Below are 19,295 nucleotides of genomic sequence, written 5' to 3' on the forward strand. Positions count from 1 at the left end.
TGGGTTTGAGGTATGCCAAGAGAACGCTACCTGCCCGAATGCGAGGATGAATAACGGTCCTGGGCTGTTTTCATGCAATGGAGTAGACCTGTTCGTTCCAGTGAAGGGAAGTCTTAAAACTACAGCATACAATGACATTCTAGACGATTCTGTGCTTCCAACTTTGTAGCAACAGTTTGGAGAAGGCCCTTTCCTATTTCAGCATGACAATTCAGATTGGTGTGGTAGCACTTTATTGGCCTGCAGAGCCCTGACCTCAACCCCTCTGGCATGAATTGGAAGGCCGACTGCGAGCCAGGCCGAAATGCCTGACCTCAGTAATGCTCGTGGCTGAATGGAAGCAAGTCCCTGCAGTCATGTTCCAACATCTAGTGGAACGCCTTCCCAGAAGAGTAGAGGCTGTTATAGCAGCAAAGGGGGGGGTACCAACTCCATTTAATGCCCATGATTTTAGAATGAGATGTTCAACAAGCACATGTCCGCAAACCTATGGCCATGTGGAGTGTGAGAAAAAATAAAGGGAACACTTAAACAACACAATGTAACTCCAAGTCAATCACACTTCTGTGAAATCAAACTGTCCACTTCGGAAGCAACACTGATTGACAATAAATTTCACATGCTGTTGTGCAAATGGAATAGAAAACAGGTGGAAATTATAGGCAATTAGCAAGACACCCCCAATAAAGGAGTGGTTCTGCAGGTGGTGACCACAGACCACTTCTCAGTTCCTATGCTTCCTGGCTGATGTTTTGGTCACTTTTGAATGTTGGCGGTGCTTTCACTCTAGTGGTAGCATGAGACGGAGTCTACAACCCACACAAGTGGCTCAGGTAGTGCAGCTCATCCAGGATGGCACATCAATGCGAACTGTGGGAAGAAGGTTGTCTGTCAGCGTAGTGTCCAGAGCATGGAGGCGCTACCAGGAGACAGGCCAGTACATCAGGAGACGTGGAGGAGGCCGTAGGAGGGCAACAACCCAGCAGGGCCGCTACCTCCGCCTTTGTGCAAGGAGGAGCAGGAGGAGCACTGCAAAATGACCTCCAGCAGGCCACAAATGTGCATGTGTCTGCTCAAACAGTCAGAAACAGACTCCGTGAGGGTGGTATGAGGGCCCGACATCCACAGGTGGGGGTTGTGCTTATAGCCCAACACCGTGCAGGACGTTTGGCATTTGTCAGAGAACACCAAGATTGGCAAATTTGCCACTGGCGCCCTGTGCTCTTCACAGATGAAAGCAGGTTCACACTGAGCACATGTGACAGACGTGACAGAGTCTGGAGACGCCGTGGAGAACGGTCTGCTGCCTGCAACATCCTCCAGCATGACCGGTTTGGCGGTCGGTCAGTCATGGTGTGGGGTAGCATTTCTTTGGGGGGCGCACAGCCCTCCATGTGCTCGCCAGAGGTAGCCTGACTGCCATTAGGTACCGAGATGAGATCCTCAAACCCCTTGTGAGACCATATGCTGGTGCGGTTGGCCTTGGGTTCCTCCTAATGCAAGGCAATGCTTGACATCATGTGGCTGGAGTGTCAGCAGTTCCTGCAAGTGGAAGGCATTGATGCTATGGACTGGCCCGCCCGTTCCCCAGACCTGAATCCAATTGAGCACATCTGGGACATCATGTCTCGCTCGTTCCACCAACGCCACGTTGCACCAGACTGTCCAGGAGTTGGCGGATGCTTTAGTTCAGGTCTGGGAGGAGATCCCTCAGGAGACCATCCGCCACCTCATCAGGAGCATGCCCAGGCGTTGTAGGGAGGTCATACAGGCAAGTGGAGGCCACACACACTATTGAGCCTCATTTTGACTTGTTTTAAGGACATTACATCAAAGTTGGATCAGCCTGTAGTGTGGTTTATCACTTTAATTTTGAGTGTGACTCCAAATCCAGACCTCCATGGGTTGATAAATTTGATTTCCATTGATAATTTGTGTGATTTTGTTGCCAGCACATTCAACTATGTAAAGAAAAAAGTATTTAATAAGAATATTTCATTCATTCAGAGCTAGGATGTGTTATTTTAGTATTCCCTTTAATTTTTTTAAGCAGAGTATACACACACACACACACACACACACACACACACACCAGTCAAACATTTGGACACACCTATTCATTCAAGGGTTTGTTTTTATTTTTACTATTCTACATTGAAGAATAATAGTAAAGACATCAAAACTATGAAATAACACATGGAATCATGTCATAAACCGCCCAAAAAAGGGTTAAAAAATTGTGACAAGGTAGGGGTGGTATACAGAAGATAGGACTATTTGGTAAAAGACCGTCCATATTATGGCAAGAACAGCTCAAATAAGCAAAGAAAAGGACAGTCCATCATTACTTTAATTTAAGACATGAAGCTCAGTCAATACAGAACATTAAGAACTTTGAAAGTTTCTTCAAGTGCAGTTGCAAAAAACATCAAGCGCTATGGTGTAACTGGCCCTCATGATGACCGCCACAGGAAAGGAAGACCCAGAGTTACGTCTGCTGCAGAGGATAAGTTCATTAGAGTTATCAGTCTCAGAAATTTCAGCCCAAAAAAATGCTTCACAGAGTTCAAGTAACAGACATCTCAGCATCAACTGTTCAGAGGAGACTTCGTGAGTCAGGCCTTCATGGTTGAATTGCTGCAAAGAAACCACTACTAAAGGACACCAATAAGAAAAAGATACTTGCTTGGGTCAAGAAACACGAGCAACAGACATTTGACTGGTGGAAATCTGTCCTTTGGTCTGATGAGTCCAAATTCTATTTTTGGTTCCAACTGCAGTGCCTTTGTAAGATGCAGAGTAGGTGAACGGATGATCTCCACATGTGTGGTTCCCACTGTGAAGCATGGAGGTGGTGGTGTGGAGGTGTTTTGCTGGTGACATTGTCTTTGATTTATTTAGAATTCAAGTCACACTTATCCAACATGGCTACACCATCCCATCTGGTTTGCGCTTAGTGGGACTATCATTTGTTTTTCAACAGGACAATGACCGAAAACACACCTCCAGGCTGTGTAAGGGCTATTTGACCAAGAAGGAGCGTGATGGAGTGCTGCATCAGATGACCTGGCCTCCACAATCACCCGATCTCAACCCAATTGAGATGGTTTGGGATTACTTGGACCGCAGAGTGAAGGAAAAGCAGCCAACAAGTGCTAAGCATACGTGGGAACTCCTTCAAGACTGTTGGAAAAGCATTCCTCGTGAAGCTGGTTGAGAGAATGTCAAGAGCGTGCTAAAGTGTCATCAGGGCAAAGGGTGGCTACTTTGAAGAAACTAAAATATATTTTGATTTGTTTAACACTTTTTTGGTTACTACATGATTACATGAGTTATTTCATAGTTTTGATGTCTTAACTATTATTCTACAATGTATAAAATAGTAAAAATAAAGAAAACCCTGGAATTAATGTGTCTAAACTATTGACTGGTACTGTACTTAAGTATCAAAAGTAAATGTAATTTCTATAATATACTTATTAAGTATGAAAAGTAAAAGTATAAATTATTTCACATTGTTATATTAAGCAAACCAGATGGCACCATTTTCTTAAAAATAAATAAATGAATGGCCAGGGGCACACTCAGGCATCATTTACAAATGAAGCATGTGTGTTTATTTAGTCCGCCACATCAGAGGCAGTCGGGATGACCAGGATGTTCTCTTGAGAAGTGTGTGAATTGGACCATTTTCCTGTCCTGCTAATCATTCAAAATATAATTAGTAATTTTGGGTGTGAGGGAAAATGTTTGGAGTAAAAAGTACATTATTTTCTTTAGGAATGTAGTTTAGTAAAAGTAAAAAAATATAAATAGTAAAGTACAGATACCCCAAAAAAACACTTTAGTACTTTACACCATTGTATATATTCATGTCGTCTATGAGTTTCTAGTAGAAGGACAATATGGTTTAGGAGAAAATAGCCTAATAATAAAAACAAAAGAACAACATTGAATCAAGAATGAAATCATCTGGCCTCCCGGGTGGCGCATTGGTCTAGGGCACCAGATACTCTGGGTTCGCGCCCAGGCTCTGTCGCAGCCGGCGTGACCGGGAGGTCCGTGGGGCGACGCATAATTGGTCTCGCGTTGTCCGGGTTAGGCCAGTAGGGATATCCTTGTCTCATCGCACACTAGCGACTTCTGTGGCGGGCCGGGCGCAGTGCACGCGAACCAGGTCGCCAGGTGCACAGTGTTTCCTCCGACACATTGGTGCGGCTGGCTTCCAGGTTGGATGCGCGCTGTGCTAAGAAGCAGTGTGGCTTGGTTGGGTTGGGTTTCGGAGGACGCATGGCTTTCGACCTTCTTCTCTCCCGAGCCCGTACGGGAGTTGTAGAGATGAGACAAGATAGTAACTACTAACAATTGGATACCACGAAATTGAGGAGAAAAGGGGGTAACATTAAAAAAAAAAAAAAAAAAGACAAAAAGAATGAAATCTACAATTTACTCTGCAACGCTTCCAACTATTGACATATTTCACAACTTCCACTAGTTCAGCCCCAAAGTATTTACAACAAATTTAATCCAGACAGAAACCTTCATATTAAACAGCAACAGCACTAAGTTGATAGGTTATACTGAGGATGTTTGACAGCTTTGTGATTCTATTTTTCACATGAAAAAAAACATTTTATTATCAGCAATATATATTTTACATGTTACGTCAATTATTTAAAATCCTTTAAAGTATCCAAAATTCCAGTAGTTAACTGGTAAATGTAAACATCACTGGTAAATACCCCCCCGAAACCCTAGTAACACTACAGAACTTTCAAACTCACCAGACACAATGTTGCTGCTGATGATCTTGCCGCCGAGTGTGGCCAGAGACTTGGGGACCACCGTGATGATGCTGCCGCTGGTGGTCTTGACGTAGGTGGCACCACTGGTTGACGTCGCCATCCTGGCGCCAATGGAGGGACTCACAGTGGGCCTTGAGTATGTGGCCTGGGTGCCTGCACAAAATCAATGTTTTTCCTCAACTTAAAGAAAATAAAATGACGGGGCTTTGCTAAGTATTTCTTCATATCAATATCTAGTTTCATGTCACATGCACAAGTACAGTGAAATTCCTTTCTTGCAAACTCAAAACCCAACAATGCAATAAATCTATAACAATGTATTACTAAAAAAAAAGCAAACGAGAAATAAGAAATACACTAAGTAAGTAAAATAGAATAAAGGATTAAAACACAGATTATCCAAACCAGTGCAGACATCTTGTGTCCTTGTGTATTATTTACATGTTTGGACGACAGTTGTCTGTTTTGTGAGTTTACTGTTGGTGCATTTACACTGAGGATTTACCTTGGTATTTTACCAAACAGCCTCAGACTTTTGTGTTTCCACCCCCACAACCTGGCTTCTGGGACTCACTGGGCCATGGCCTCGGTGGACCTGCACTAACCTGGGACCAAGAAAGCCACTGGGGCTTTTCTGGCAGCATTTACATAATGGCTAACTGAACATGGGTTTACGCCATCAATGGTTAAGATATCCTCACAAAGCAACTGTTTTGATTACGCAGAAGTTGTTGATTTTGTTCTTCACAAGTCCTCACTGTCAGCCCTAGCTTTGGATACACCAGTTACCTAGTAAAACATCAGTGTGTATACACTAGTGTAACACTTGTGTTACAGTCGAAAAGCAGTATGTGAGAAGGCACACCTGTGGGCTGGGACACCAACTTGGTGGTCATGATGGCCCCGTTGCTACTGACAACCATGATCGGGGAAGAACTGCTGCTGGACATGCCTACAGAGGGGGGCTTGGGTAGGATCTTACTGGGCTGCATCTGCTGGGTGATGATTTTGACACCTACAGGTACAATTAGACAAATCATTAGTTAAATACATGATTAAGACTTTCTGTACACTTGCATACTCAGGGTAGAGTACTAACACCAGTAGAGTTGGGTATCACGCCCTGTACTCACCTGACTCCTGCTTAATCTGTATGGTGGGTTTGGAGCCGGGGAGAGTGGTAGAGGACTGGGCCTGGCCCATGACGCCGGCCCCCATGGGGGAGCCCTGCTGCAGCTGCTTGGGTGACTGTTGGTGCTGCTTGGGGAACTGGGCCAGAATCTGGGTTGGAGAGCCCACCATGGTCTTAGGAGAGGGGAGCCTGGCGGAGGCCACTTTCATGCCCGTTGACGAGCCACCTGGCACAGGGAGAGGACAAGCAATAGTGGTCAGTTTCAAAGACCAATCAGATACACACAATTCAGTACAATTCCTGTTTCAATAAAATGTTGTATACATGAAAGGTCTTAGTTGCTAGAACAAGACAATCTTTGTCTAAATTGGGCGAAGGCCGGTAATAAATCCTGAGTAAACAAACTATTTGAAAACACTGCAGGAAGTGGGACATTCAAACCTACCCTGCGCTATTGTCGACATGACCACAGACGGGCTGGAAGAAACCATGGTGGTCACAGCGACTGTGTTTGGGGCCGAGGAGGGACTGGAGCTGGCCGGGATTAACACCGTCTGCTTCTGGTTGGCCGAGGTCAGCATGGAGGTGGACACCAACTTGGACATGGCCGCCGCGTAGTTGTGTGAGTGAGACTTGGACAGGATGTTGGGAACGAAGTTGGAGCTTGGAGAGGTCGTCACAATGATCACCTGACAAAACATAAATTACACAGCCACTTACAATCAAGTTCTTATACACAATCACTTACAATCGAGTTTGCAAACAGTGTGCAATCACTTACGATCATTCAAACATATCCATACATTCCTATATTATCTGGCTCACACCTCACTATATTAACTCTTTGCCTACAGAACAAGAGGATTTATACTGAACAATGGTCAGTTCTGTCCTGCTCACCTTCTGCGTGGTGGTGTTAGTGGTCTGGGTGGTGGGCTTTGTAAAGGTGATCTTGACGGGGGACATGTGCGGTGGCAGGGAGTTGGCGATGCTCTGCATGATGTTGCTCATCTTGGGGCTGCCGCTCACCGGCACAGTGATGGTCTTGGACATGGGCGGGGTCACCTTGGCCACTTCCTTCAGCACCACAGGGGAGGAGCTTGAGGAGTTAGTCCGCCTCCGCTTACGCGGCTTCTCATCCTCATCCGAGCAGCTCACGCCTGGGGGAGCGAGAGAAACATACAGACGGAGACAAAGAATGCAGCAATACATTGACAGACTTCAGGTTCTGTTTAGTGAGTGTCGCCCCGGAGACTCCTTCACCAATGCAAAATTCTTAAATAAACTCTATAAACCAACATGGAATCTCTGTTCTGACACTCACTTTTCACATAGACGGTGCTCCCGCTGGGCAGCACCACCATGTTTGAGGCGGGGCTGGCCGGACGGGGGGATTTCACCATGGCTGCTGCACTGCCGCTGGGCGCCGTGGCACTGGTGGACGTGGTGCTTGTGTAGGAGTAGCAAACAACCACTGCAAACAAATAACAACCATAATTCATATAAAAAGACACTACAAGAAGACATAAGTGAATAATCATTTAATGTCTTCCTTCAGTTAATGTTGCAGGTAGAAAGTTACTCCTAACTACTGACAGGGCCAGATGACGTAAAAAAGGGTCTAAGCTACAACATGTGCTAATATTTTGAAATGTCTGATTTTACACAATTGACTTAAGGTAAAAATTTAAGTTAAAAAAAATCTAGAAATTATAAATTAGTTTGACAACCCAGTTTGTAAGCTTTTAAATGATAAATCTCAATAGTTGATATTTTCCAGTGATGAATACATGTATGTCTCATGGTATGGTGGGGGCATGTAAAATAGGTAAAGTTTGAGCACTTTCATCTCTTGAATATTTTGGCATTCAGGTTCAAAAAGTCCATTTAAATGGGCAAATACATATGGAAGGTTCAGTTCGAATCAAAAGAGGTGCTGTCAAAAAGTGAATTCAAATGGATTAACCCTCAGGCTAAGATTAGGAGCAAGGTAATGTGATCCTAGATCTGTGGTTAAGAGCAATTTCCACCTTGAGCTGTCTGATCTTACCTTCTTTATTTCCTGTTTCGGCAGGCAGCAGAAGCGAAGCGTTCTGATTGGCTGTGGCGCTGGCCACTGCATTGGCCGTCACAGTGAAGGCGGTCTGGGGGACCAGCCTGGGCATCAGCGGGACCAGCCGACGCCCCTCGATGGACCACTCTGAGGAGCTGTTGGGACCTGACATGCTTGACAAGACAAATAAACTTTGGTTTGATGACAATTGTATTTGTCACGTGAGCCGAATACAACAGGTGTGGACCTTACAGTGAAATGCTTACTTACAGGCTCTAACCAATAGTACAAAAAAGGTATTAGGTGAACAATAGGTAAGTAAAGAAAAAAAAACAACAGTAAAAAGACAGGCTATATACAGTAGCGAGGCTACATACAGTCACTGGTTAGTCAGGCTGATTGAGGTAGTATGTACATATGGTTAAATTGTCTATGCATATATGATAAACAGAGAGTAGCAGTAGCATAAAAGAGGGGTTGGTAGGTCGGACACAATGCAGATAGCCCGGTTAGCCAATGTGCGGGAGCACTGGTCGGTCAGCCCAATTGAGGTAGTATGTACATGAATGTATAGTTAAAGTGACTATGCATATAGGATAAACAGAGAGCAGCAGCAGCTTAAAAAAAATGGGTTGGGAGGGGACACACAATGCAAATAGTCTGGGTAGCCATTTGACAACCTGTTCAGGAATCTTATGGTTTGGGAGTAAAAACTGTTGAGAAGCCTTTTTGTCCTAGACTTGGCACTCCGGTACCTCTTGCCATGCGGTAGTAGAAAGAACAGCCTATGACTGGGGTGGCTGGGGTCTGACAATTTTTAGGGCCGTCCTCTGTCACCGCCTGGTGTAGAGGTCCTGGATGGCAGGCAGCTTAGCCCCAGTGATGTACTGGGCCGTACGCACTACCCTCTGTAGTGCCTTGCGGTAAGAGGCTGAGCAATTGCCGTAACAGGCAGTGATGCAACCAGTCAGGATGCTCTCGATGTTGCAGCTGTAGAACCTTTTGAGGATCTCAGGACCCATGCCAAATCATTTTAGTTTCCTGAGGGGGAATAGGCTTTGTCGTGCCCTCTTCATGACTGTCTTGGCGTGGTTGAACCATTTTAGTTTGTTGGTGATGTGGACACAGGGAATGGGGATGTGCTCTGTCCTCCTTTTCCTGTAGTCCACAATCATCTCCTTAGTCTTGGTTACGTTGAGGGATAGGTTGTTATTCTGGCACCACCCGGCCAGGTCTCTGACCTCCTCCCTATAGGCTGTCTCGTCGTTGTCGGTGATCAGGCCTACACTGTTGTGTGTAATCTGCAAACTTAATGATGGTGTTGGAGTCGTTCCTGGCCATGCAGTCGTGGTAAACAGGGAGTACAGGAGGGGACTGAGCAAGCACCCCTAGGGAGCTCTAGTGTTGAGGATCAGAGTGGCAGATGTGTTGCTACCTACCCTCACCACCTGGGGGTGGCCAGTCAGGAATTCCAGGATCCAGTTGCAGAGGGAGGTGTTTTGTCCCAGGATCCTTAGCTTAGTCATGAGCTTTCAGGGTACTATGGTGTTGAACGCTGAGCTGTAGTCAATGAATAGCATTCTCACATAAGTGTTCCTTTTGTCCAGGTGGGAAAGGGCAGTGTGGAGTGAAATAGAGATTGCATCATCTGTGGATTTGTTTAGGCGGTATGCAAATTGGAGTGGGTCTAGGGTTTCTGGGATAATGGTGTTGATGTGAGCCATTACCAACCTTTCAAAGCACTTCATGACTACAGACTTGAGTGCTACAGGTCTGTAGTCATTTAGGCAGGCTGCCTTCGTGTTCTTGGGCACAGGGACTATGGTGGTCTGTTTGAAATATGTTGGTATTACAAACTCAATCAGGGACATGTTGAAAATTTCAGAGAAAGTGATCACACAGTCGTCCGGAACAGCTGATGCGCTCATGCATGCCTCAGTGTTGCTTGCCTCGAAACGAGCATAGAAGTGATTTAGCTTGTCTGGTAGGCTCGTGACACTGGGCAGCTCTCAGCTGTGCTTCCCTTTGTAGTCTGTAATAGTTTGCAAGCGATGCCACATAAGATGAGCGTCGGAGCCGGTGAAGTATGATTCAATCTTAGCCCTGTATTGACGCTTTGCTTGTTTGATGGTTCGTCGCAGGGAATAGCAGGATTTCTTGTAAACTTCCGGGTTAGAGTCCCGCAACTTGAAAGCGGCAGCTCTACCCTTTAGCTCAGTGCGAATGTTGCCTGTAATCCATGGCTTCTGGTTGGGGTATGTACGTACAGTCACTGTGGGGACGACGTCCTCGATGCACTTATTGATAAAGTCAGTGACTGATGGTGTACTCATTATGGTAAAAATATGATAAATTGAGGGGCTGAAGCGTGTACTAGTATGTAGTAGTTGGTCATAATGTGCATGTAGTTTTAGTACTGACCACCTTAAGAGGGTAACTTGACTTACTGATAGGCAATGGTGGTAAGGCGCTCATCATTGACTGCCCTACGGACCTCTGCACGATGACGCTCTGTTGAAATGCTGTGGGAGACAACCATACAGTATTAGCAAAGAAAGTATGAGCAATTAAGTCACAGGCCAAGTTTGTTTTTATTAAGAAAAGGGTCCCATATTTCATAGGTTCCTCTAGCTATGAGAACAATATACAGTGACTTTGCTGGTTTACCTGAGGACTTTAGTGAGTTCTCCAAGGAGATCCTTCTTATCCTTGGTGAGGTCGCCTTGGGCTCGCAAAGCACTGATAACACCGGCATACGCCTCCAGCTCTGTTGAAACAATATGGCTTATCATTAAAAACAACTTTCACTCTGAAATAGTAGTAACATTTGGGGTTCTTTGAAAGTGACAAATCACTTCATGCATAAGGCAAACCAGAGAGGCCGGATAAGTTAAAAGGCACTTACCAAGTTTACGGAGGATTCTCTTACACTCATCCCTGCCCAAGTCAAGGAGAGTGGGCCACACCACAGGCATGGTGCAGGCCAGCTGTGGTTTCTCCTGCTGAATCATCAACTACATTGACAGTGAGCAGAAGAGAGTACATGTCAAATATGTAATCATCTAGATTATCCATGCACTACATTTATTTTATTTGAAATATGAATACGTTTCTACAACTCTTAGTGTCAGGGTACCTTTCATGTACAAAGTAATGGTAGAAGAAGGTGTAGCACTGTGTACCAATAAGTCATAATATATCAGAATTGGATAATGCAATATGGTTGTCAGTAATAGAAGTTCCATATCTGAATATGGATATTATTAAACCATAAACAAGCATTGCCAGCAGCTTCCAAATCAGGATTGATACAAGCTAGTTAACTAAACTAAGCCACCGGTCTATTGTTATTAGTAAGCTTATTCCCTGAGTTGGTACCAATTACGTGTATAAAACCTAGATTACGGATTTTATGTAATGGCCAATGAGAGGCTTTGAAGCCACCTGTCGGCCATATTGGTACTCCAAAGGCGCAGTCCTCCATAATGGAATTCTACAGTACTTCAATCAAATGTTTCGAGGACAGAATTACATGTATTTAAGTATTTATTTGTTGGAGTGGGGACAGTAACAGTATTCTCTAAAACAAATTGCTTTAAGGAGTATATTTTTATACATTTTTATGTTCTCAGTTAACATAATTTTGAATTATGCATTAATTAAGGTGTCTATAATGGAATATACTTGTCAAAAACAAATGAATAATAAAAGCATTTCTATAGCTTCCAAAATCTTAATTTTTGTATTATTACTATTATTATTATTCAAATCAAAGTTTGTCACGTGCGCCGAATACAACAGGTGTTGACCTTACAGTGAAATGCTTACTTAAAGGCTCTAACCAATAATGCAAAAATGGTATTAGGTGAACAATAGGTAAGTAAAGAAATAAAAACAACAGTAAAAAGACTGAAAAATAACAGAGCGAGGCTATAAAAGTAGCGAGGCGACATACAGACACCGGGTAGTCGGGCTGATTGAGGTAGCATGTACATATGTCTAAAGTGACTATGCATATCAAATCAATCAAATCAAATTTTATTAGTCACATACACATGGTTAGCAGATGTTAATGCGAGTGTAGCGAAATGCTTGTGCTTCCAGTTCCGACAATGCAGTAATAACCAACAAGTAATCTAACTAACAATTCCAAAACTAATTTCTTATACACAGTGGAAGGGGATAAAGAATATGTACATAAAGATATGAATGAGTGATGGTGCAGAGCAGCATAGGCAAGATACAGTAGATGGTATCGAGTACAGTATATACATATAAGATGAGTATGTAAACAAAGTGGCATAGTTAAAGTGGCTAGTGATATATTTTACATCCTTTCCCATTATTAAAGTGGCTGGAGTTGAGTCAGTGTGTTGGCAGCAGCCACTCAATGTTAGTGGTTGCTGTTTAACAGTCTGATGGCCTTGAGATAAAAGCTGTTTTTCAGTCTCTCGGTCCCAGCTTTGATGCACCTGTACTGACCTCGCCTTCTGGATGATAGCGGGGTGAACAGGCAGTGGCTCGGGTGGGTGTTGTCCTTGATGATTTTTATGGCCTTCCTGTAACATTGGGTGGTGTAGGTGTCCTGGAGGGCAGGTAGTTTGCCCCCGGTGGTGCGTTGTGCAGACCTCTCTACCCTCTGGAGAGACTTACGGTTGTGGGCGGAGCAGTTGCCGTACCAGACGGTGATACAGCCCGCCAGGATGCTCTCGATTGTGCATCTGTAGAAGTTTGTGAGTGCTTTTGGTGACAAGCAGAATTTCTTCAGCCTCCTGAGGTTGAAGAGGCGCTGCTGCGCCTTCTTCACGATGCTGTCTGTGTGAGTGGACCAATTCAGTTTGTCTGTGTGAGTGGACCAATTCAGTTTGTCTGTGATGTGTATGCCGAGGAACTTAAAACTTACTACCCTCTCCACTACTGTTGTTCCATCGATGTGGATAGGTGGGTGTTCCCTCTGCTGTTTCCTGAAGTCCACAATCATCTCCTTAGTTTTGTTGACGTTGAGTGTGAGGTTATTGTCCCCGACACCACACTCCGAGGGCCCTCACCTCCTCCCTGTAGGCCGTCTCGTCGTTGTTGGTAATCAAGCCTACCACTGTTGTGTCGTCCGCAAACTTGATGATTGAGTTGGAGGCGTGCGTTGCCGCGCAGTCGTGGGTGAACAGGGAGTACAGGAGAGGGCTCAGAACGCACCCTTGTGGGGCCCCAGTGTTGAGGATCAGCGGGGTGGAGATGTTGTTGCCTACCCTCACCAACAGGGGGCGGCCCGTCAGGAAGTCCAGTAAACAGTTGCACAGGGCGGGGTCGAGACCCAGGGTCTCGAGCTTGATGACGAGCTTGGAGGGTACTATGGTGTTAAATGCCGAGCTGTAGTCGATGAACAGCATTCTCACATAGGTATTACTCTTGTCCAGATGGAAACAAAATGGAGTGGGTCTAGGGTGTCAGGTAGGGTGGAGGTGATATGGTCCTTGACTAGTCTCTCAAAGCACTTCATGATGACGGAAGTGAGTGCTACGAGGCGGTAGTCGTTTAGCTCAGTTACCTTAGCTTTCTTGGGAACAGAAACAATGGTGGCCCTCTTGAAGCATGTGGGAACAGCAGACTGGTATAGGGATTGATTGAATATGTCCGTAAACACACCAGCCAGCTGGTCTGCGCATGCTCTGAGGGCGCGGCTGGGGATGCCGTCTGGGCCTGCAGCCTTGCGAGGGTTAACACGTTTAAATGTTTTACTCACCTCGGCTGCAGTGAAGGAGAGACCGCATGTTTCCGTTGCAGGCCGTGTCAGTGGCACTGTATTGACCTCAAAGCGGGCAAAAAAGTTATTTAGTCTGCCTGGGAGCAAGACATCCTGGTCCGTGACTGAGCTGGATTTCTTCTTATAGTCCGTGATTGACTGTAGACCCTGCCACATACCTCGTGTCTGAGCCGTTGAATTGAGATTCTACTTTGTCTCTATACTGACGCTTAGCTTGTTTGTTAGCCTTACGGAGGGAATAGCTGCACTGTTTGTATTCGGTCATATTACCAGTCACCTTGCCCTAATTAAAAGCAGTGGTTCGCGCTTTTAATCAGACCCCAGTCTATGACTGGGGTCTGACAAGTTTTAGGGCCGTCCTCTGACACCGCCTGGTGTAGAGGTCCTGGATGGCAGGCAGCTTAGCCCCAGTGATGTACTGTGCCGTACGCACTACCCTCTGTAGTGCCTGGCGGTCAGAGGCCGAGCAATTGCAGTAACAGGCAGTGATGTTGCAGCTGTAGAACCTTTTGAGGATCTCAGGACCCATGCTAAATCTTTTTAGTTTCCTGAGGGGGAATAGGCTTTATTGTGCCCTCTTCACGACTGTCTTGGTGTGTTTGGGCCATTCTAATGTTTTGCTACCTACCCTCACCACCTGGGAGAAGCCCGTCAGGAAGTCCAGGATCCAGTTGCAGAGTGTTTAGTCCCAGGATCCTTAGCTTAGTGATGAGCTTTGAGGGTATTATGGTGTTGAACGCTGAGCTGTAGTCAATGAATAGCATTCCCACATAGGTGTTCCTTTTATTCAGGTGGGAAAGGGCAGTGTGGAGTGCATTAGAGATTGCATCATCTGTGGATTTGTTTGGGCAGTATGCAAATTGGAGTGGGTCTAGAGTTTCTGGGATAATGGTGTTGATGTGAGCCATTACCAGCCTTTCAAAGCCCTTCATTGCTATGGGTCGGTAGTCCTTTAGGCAGGTTTCCTTCGTGTTGTTGGGCACAGGGACTATGGTGGTCTGCTTGAAACATGTTGGTATTACAAACTCAATCAGGGACATGTTGAAAATGTCAGTGAAGACGCCTGCCAGTTTGGTCAGTACACGTCCTGGTAATCCGTCTGGCCCCGTAGCCTTGGGAATGTTTAAAGGTTGTACTCACGTCGGCTACGGAGAGAGTGATCACACAGTCGTCCGGAACAGCTGATGCTCTCATGCATGCCTCGGTGTTGATTGCCTCGAAGCGAGCATAGAAGTGATTTAGCTCGTGTCACTGGGCAGCTTGCAGCTGTGCTTCCCTTATGTAGTCTATTACAGACTACAAAGACGAGCGTCGGAGCCGGTGTAGTATGATTCAATCTTAGCCCTGTATTGACGCTTTGCCTGTTTGATGGTTCGTCGCAGGGCATTGCAGGGTTTCTTGTAAGCTTCCAGATTAGAGTCCCGCACCTTGAAAGCGGCAGCTCTATCTCTATCGGCACCTTTATCTCAGTGCGAATATTGCCTATTATCCATGGCTTCTGGTTGGGGTATGTACGTACGACGTCCTCAATATTGATAGAACCAGTGACTTTTAATTTTACCTTTATTTAACCAGGCAAGTCAGATTAATTAGATTTCGTGCACCGGCTGATGTTTACAAATATGCAAAGACTGCCCCCCTCGTCTTACCGGAGTGTGCTGTTCTATCTTGCCGGTGCAGCGTATATACACATGTCGCCATTCAGCCACGATTCCGTGATACAGGATATTAAAGTTTTTGATGTCCCGTTGGTAGGATATTCATGATCGTACCTCGTCTAATTATTATGATCCCCCCCCAACAGAGGAGCACCAAATAGGACACACTTTTAAGAAGCGATTTTCGTGGCAGGTTAGGAGACCACTAACCCTTTTCCTAACCTCAGTCTCCTCGCCTGCTGCATAAATTATCCTAATATGAAATGGAATTGGCGTGAAAAGAGATTATCGTACCAGAATGGCTGCCCGGTAGCTTCGAAATAGCGCCCCCCTAATACATATCATTGGTTGGTACCTGTTGACATCCTTCAGTAAGAGGCTTATATACTCCTTCAATTCTACCGTCCTAATATCATTGACATAGGAAGAAAACGCATTCAGTTGGGTGGCTAAACAGTGACACTAGATAGCTAGAAGAAGCCTACGGGTTCCAAATTACATACTCTGGTTTGCAAAACCAGCGTTAGCCTGCACAACATTAGCGAGGTAACGCGTTAACTACTAAATTGAGAGTTGCATGACACTCAAAATACAACATTACAGCAAATACATAAATGTTTGTATAATATCTTACACTAAGATAAACTGTTTACATAGTTCTAGATACTATCAAGCATTTCAAGTTGTGCAAGCATCCCCCAGGGAGTAAGCTAACGACGTTTGATAGGTAGCTATTCAGCTAGCTGGTAGCTTTCCTTCAGCCAACTTACCAAGCAGTGTTGCAACGTCGTTATGACAGTCCTGATTGAAAAGATCGGTGCATTATTACATATTAATCCAACGGAAGTTGCACACACCAAAATATGAAAAATATGTGTTTCTTTACTAAGGATCCACCTCAGTTCCAGAGACCTTCAATTCCGCCATGATTGAACAACGCCAAAACACTTGGGCCTGAGATAATGCTGTCCAAAAATAAACCTGGATTGGATTGACATGAATTTGAAAAGTTAAGATCTAATATTGATAATTTTGGGATCTTAACCCCCTTATTTTTTCACATATGGAATAATCATGAAAAGCGGTAAAAAATAAATAAACCCATACAGGTATACCAAGAAACATAAATCCAAATAGGCGGTTTTTCTAACACTTTTTTAGGACCCAATGACGTCACTGTTGACATTCTTTGTGCACTGGTTTTGGCATTGGTCGTCACTAGTTACCACAGTCACAAATTATAATCCCGCCAATTCATACAATTTCTCTCAAATTTAATTTTTAAACAGTGGTTGGGTTGGAGGAAGGGAGATGCTCAACTCGGCGGAAAAATCTGTCTCCCTCCAGCAGTTGGCGTCAAAGTCAATGAGTATCGAATTTGGTCAACAACAAAAATGAATGGCTTATTTGCTCCATGAGGTTTATTCGATCAAATAGGATTGTTACGAGTGTACTAATATAATGAAACGACCCTGTGTTTATAAGCGCGGATATCGACCCCGCAGCAAAAGCTTGCTCGAGCGGCGGACTCGATATCCGCGTTTATAAACACAGGGTCGTTACACTAATCCTTTCAAAGAGCGCGTCCTCGCGCAAGCTTGCGACTCTACGTCTTACGGGAACGCGCTCACCGGTCAAGCACACGCACTGTCGTGGATGCAAGGTCCGATCCCATTTCTGACACCAGTGTATTGAAACACTCTCGAACCCTCGACCTTCAGGCCCGAAATCCAGCGCGCTACCGACTGTGCCGCAAAATCATGCTCGTGCGGCAGAGTCAATATCCGCGTTTATATATCAGAGATGGCTATACATATTCATGCCATGAGGCTAGTAGCATAGCGTCTCTCCGTTGAAATCAAGCAGTTGACGTCAACAACCCTGATTGAAGATTAAAAAATAGATTACAATAACGAGATGTATCAATCACTCCAAAGAAAGGGTAGGCGGGAGCTAGACAGCCCACCATGCTGCTTTGTGGACAACGACTCCCATTGTGTGGAGAGACATGTATATTGTCAGTATATTCATCACAGGAGATTGGTGACAACTGCTTAAAATTAAAGCAGGAAGCACCAGTGACGAGATAAATAAAAAAGTGGTCAGATGAAGCAGATGCTAAACTACAGGGCTGTTTTGCTAGCTCAGACTGGAATATGTTCCGGGAATCCTACTATGAGGATTCTGTGTTAGGCACTATAGCCGTTACCATATATGTGATTGAATATTATCTGCTGTTGGCTTGTGTGGATGTATGTGTTATGCAACATAGCTGACTTGAGACATTGTTAACAGTTTCAGGTCCATGGGCCTTTCTCATGATGGAAAAATACAGAATAACATGAAGACAGGACCTGTGCAATGAGTTGGGGAGGGCACATTCAGAACGTAGTGTTGTGAGAACAAACTGTCTTTTGTTAGATAACAGGAGCCAGGTGCCTGATAACTGTATATTCTACACAGCTACAACGACTGACAGCTGAAGCTCTTAGGGGGCTGGGACCAGCCTCTGCGCCAACAATCAATGATAGGCTGGGTGAGACTTAACCACGCCCAGTCTCTACTCTGACAGGCCGGCTCGGAAGCAGGAACTACTTCTGTCATCAGAGCATATTATAATATCTTTGTCAGGAACAAGTCAGTTCTCTGACAGAGAGCCCGTATATACAAAAATTGCATTTACCACTTATTGCTTAGCTAATAAAAAATACATAGCATACAATCGGTGACTCAGTGTAATATTTATCCTGATACCAGATTCGAATTGACGCAACCCTAACACTACGGCATTGAGGAGTACACCACATCAGTCATTGGCTTCATCAGTATATACGTACCCAAACCAGATGAATTACAAAGACGTGTACTGCGAGCATGCGCCGACCAACTGGCATTTTCAACCTCTCCCTGTCTGAGTCTGTAATACCAACATGGGCACAGACCATCATAGTGCCTAAGAACACTAAGGTAGCCTGCCTAAACGACTACCAACCGGTAGCACTCATGTCTGTAGCCATGAAGTGCTTCGAAAGGCTGGTCATGGCTCACATCAACACCATTCTCCCAGAAACCCTAGACCCACTCCAATTTGCATACCGCCCCAACAGATCAACAGATGATGCAATCTCTATTGCACTCCACACTGGCCTTTCCCACCTGGACAAAAGGAACACCTATATGAATCAAATCAAATGTATTTATATATGAGAATGCTATTCATACATACCCCACCAGAAGCCATGGATTACAGGCAACATCTGCACAGAGCTAAAGGCTAGAGCTTGCGCATTGAAGCGGGACTCTAACCCGGAAGCTTCTAAGAAATCCCGCTATGACCTCCGACTAACCATCAAACAGGACTAAGATCGAATCGTATTACACCGGCTCTGACGCTCGTCGCATGTGGCAGGGCTTGCAAACCATTACAGACTACAAAGAGAAGCACAGCCGAGAGCTGTCCAGTGACAAGAGCTAAACTACTTCTATGCTCGCGTCGAGGCAAATAACACTGAAAAATGCATGAGAGCACCAGCTGTTCCGGAACACGGTGTGATCACACTCTCTGCATCCAATGTGATTAAGACCTTTAAACAGGTCAACATTAACAAAGCCGCAGGGCCAGATGGATTACCAGGACGTGTACTGCGAGCATGCGCTGACCAACTGGCAAGTGTCTTCCATTACCTTTTAAACCTCTCCCTGTCTGAGTCTGTAATACCAACATGTTTTCAGCAGACCACCATAGTCCCTGTGCCAAGAACACTAAGGTAACCTGCCCTAAACGACTCCTGACCCATAGCACTCACGTCTATAGCCATGAAGTGCTTTGAAAGGCTGGTCATGGCTCACATCAACACCATTATCCCAGAAACCCTAGACCCACTCT

At 45.0% G+C, this 19,295-nt stretch overlaps 1 protein-coding gene across 2 annotated transcripts in view; it reads right to left on the reverse strand.

The window, feature by feature from the left end:
- emsy (EMSY transcriptional repressor, BRCA2 interacting) overlaps positions 1-16,385 on the reverse strand; it is a 28,114-nt gene extending 11,729 nt beyond the window's left edge. The window contains exons 1-12 of one of the 2 annotated variants that reach the window (XM_064982143.1): positions 16,307-16,375; positions 16,180-16,210; positions 10,896-11,004; positions 10,658-10,757; positions 10,438-10,512; positions 7,988-8,163; positions 7,262-7,411; positions 6,838-7,097; positions 6,383-6,626; positions 5,939-6,163; positions 5,671-5,820; positions 4,785-4,958 (exon numbers count right to left, since the gene is read on the reverse strand). In XM_064982143.1, the coding sequence (XP_064838215.1) occupies positions 4,785-4,958; positions 5,671-5,820; positions 5,939-6,163; positions 6,383-6,626; positions 6,838-7,097; positions 7,262-7,411; positions 7,988-8,163; positions 10,438-10,512; positions 10,658-10,757; positions 10,896-11,001 (1,660 nt within the window). In that variant the 5' untranslated portion in view covers positions 11,002-11,004; positions 16,180-16,210; positions 16,307-16,375. Of the gene's footprint in view, positions 1-4,784; positions 4,959-5,670; positions 5,821-5,938; positions 6,164-6,382; positions 6,627-6,837; positions 7,098-7,261; positions 7,412-7,987; positions 8,164-10,437; positions 10,513-10,657; positions 10,758-10,895; positions 11,005-16,179 lie in introns of both variants that reach the window. The other variant, XM_064982144.1, reaches the window with a different exon arrangement.
- Positions 16,386-19,295: the final 2,910 nt, after the last annotated feature.

This window comes from Oncorhynchus masou, chromosome 12 (assembly GCF_036934945.1).
Source record: "Oncorhynchus masou masou isolate Uvic2021 chromosome 12, UVic_Omas_1.1, whole genome shotgun sequence".
In the NCBI taxonomy this organism is placed as follows: Eukaryota; Metazoa; Chordata; class Actinopteri; order Salmoniformes; family Salmonidae; genus Oncorhynchus; species Oncorhynchus masou.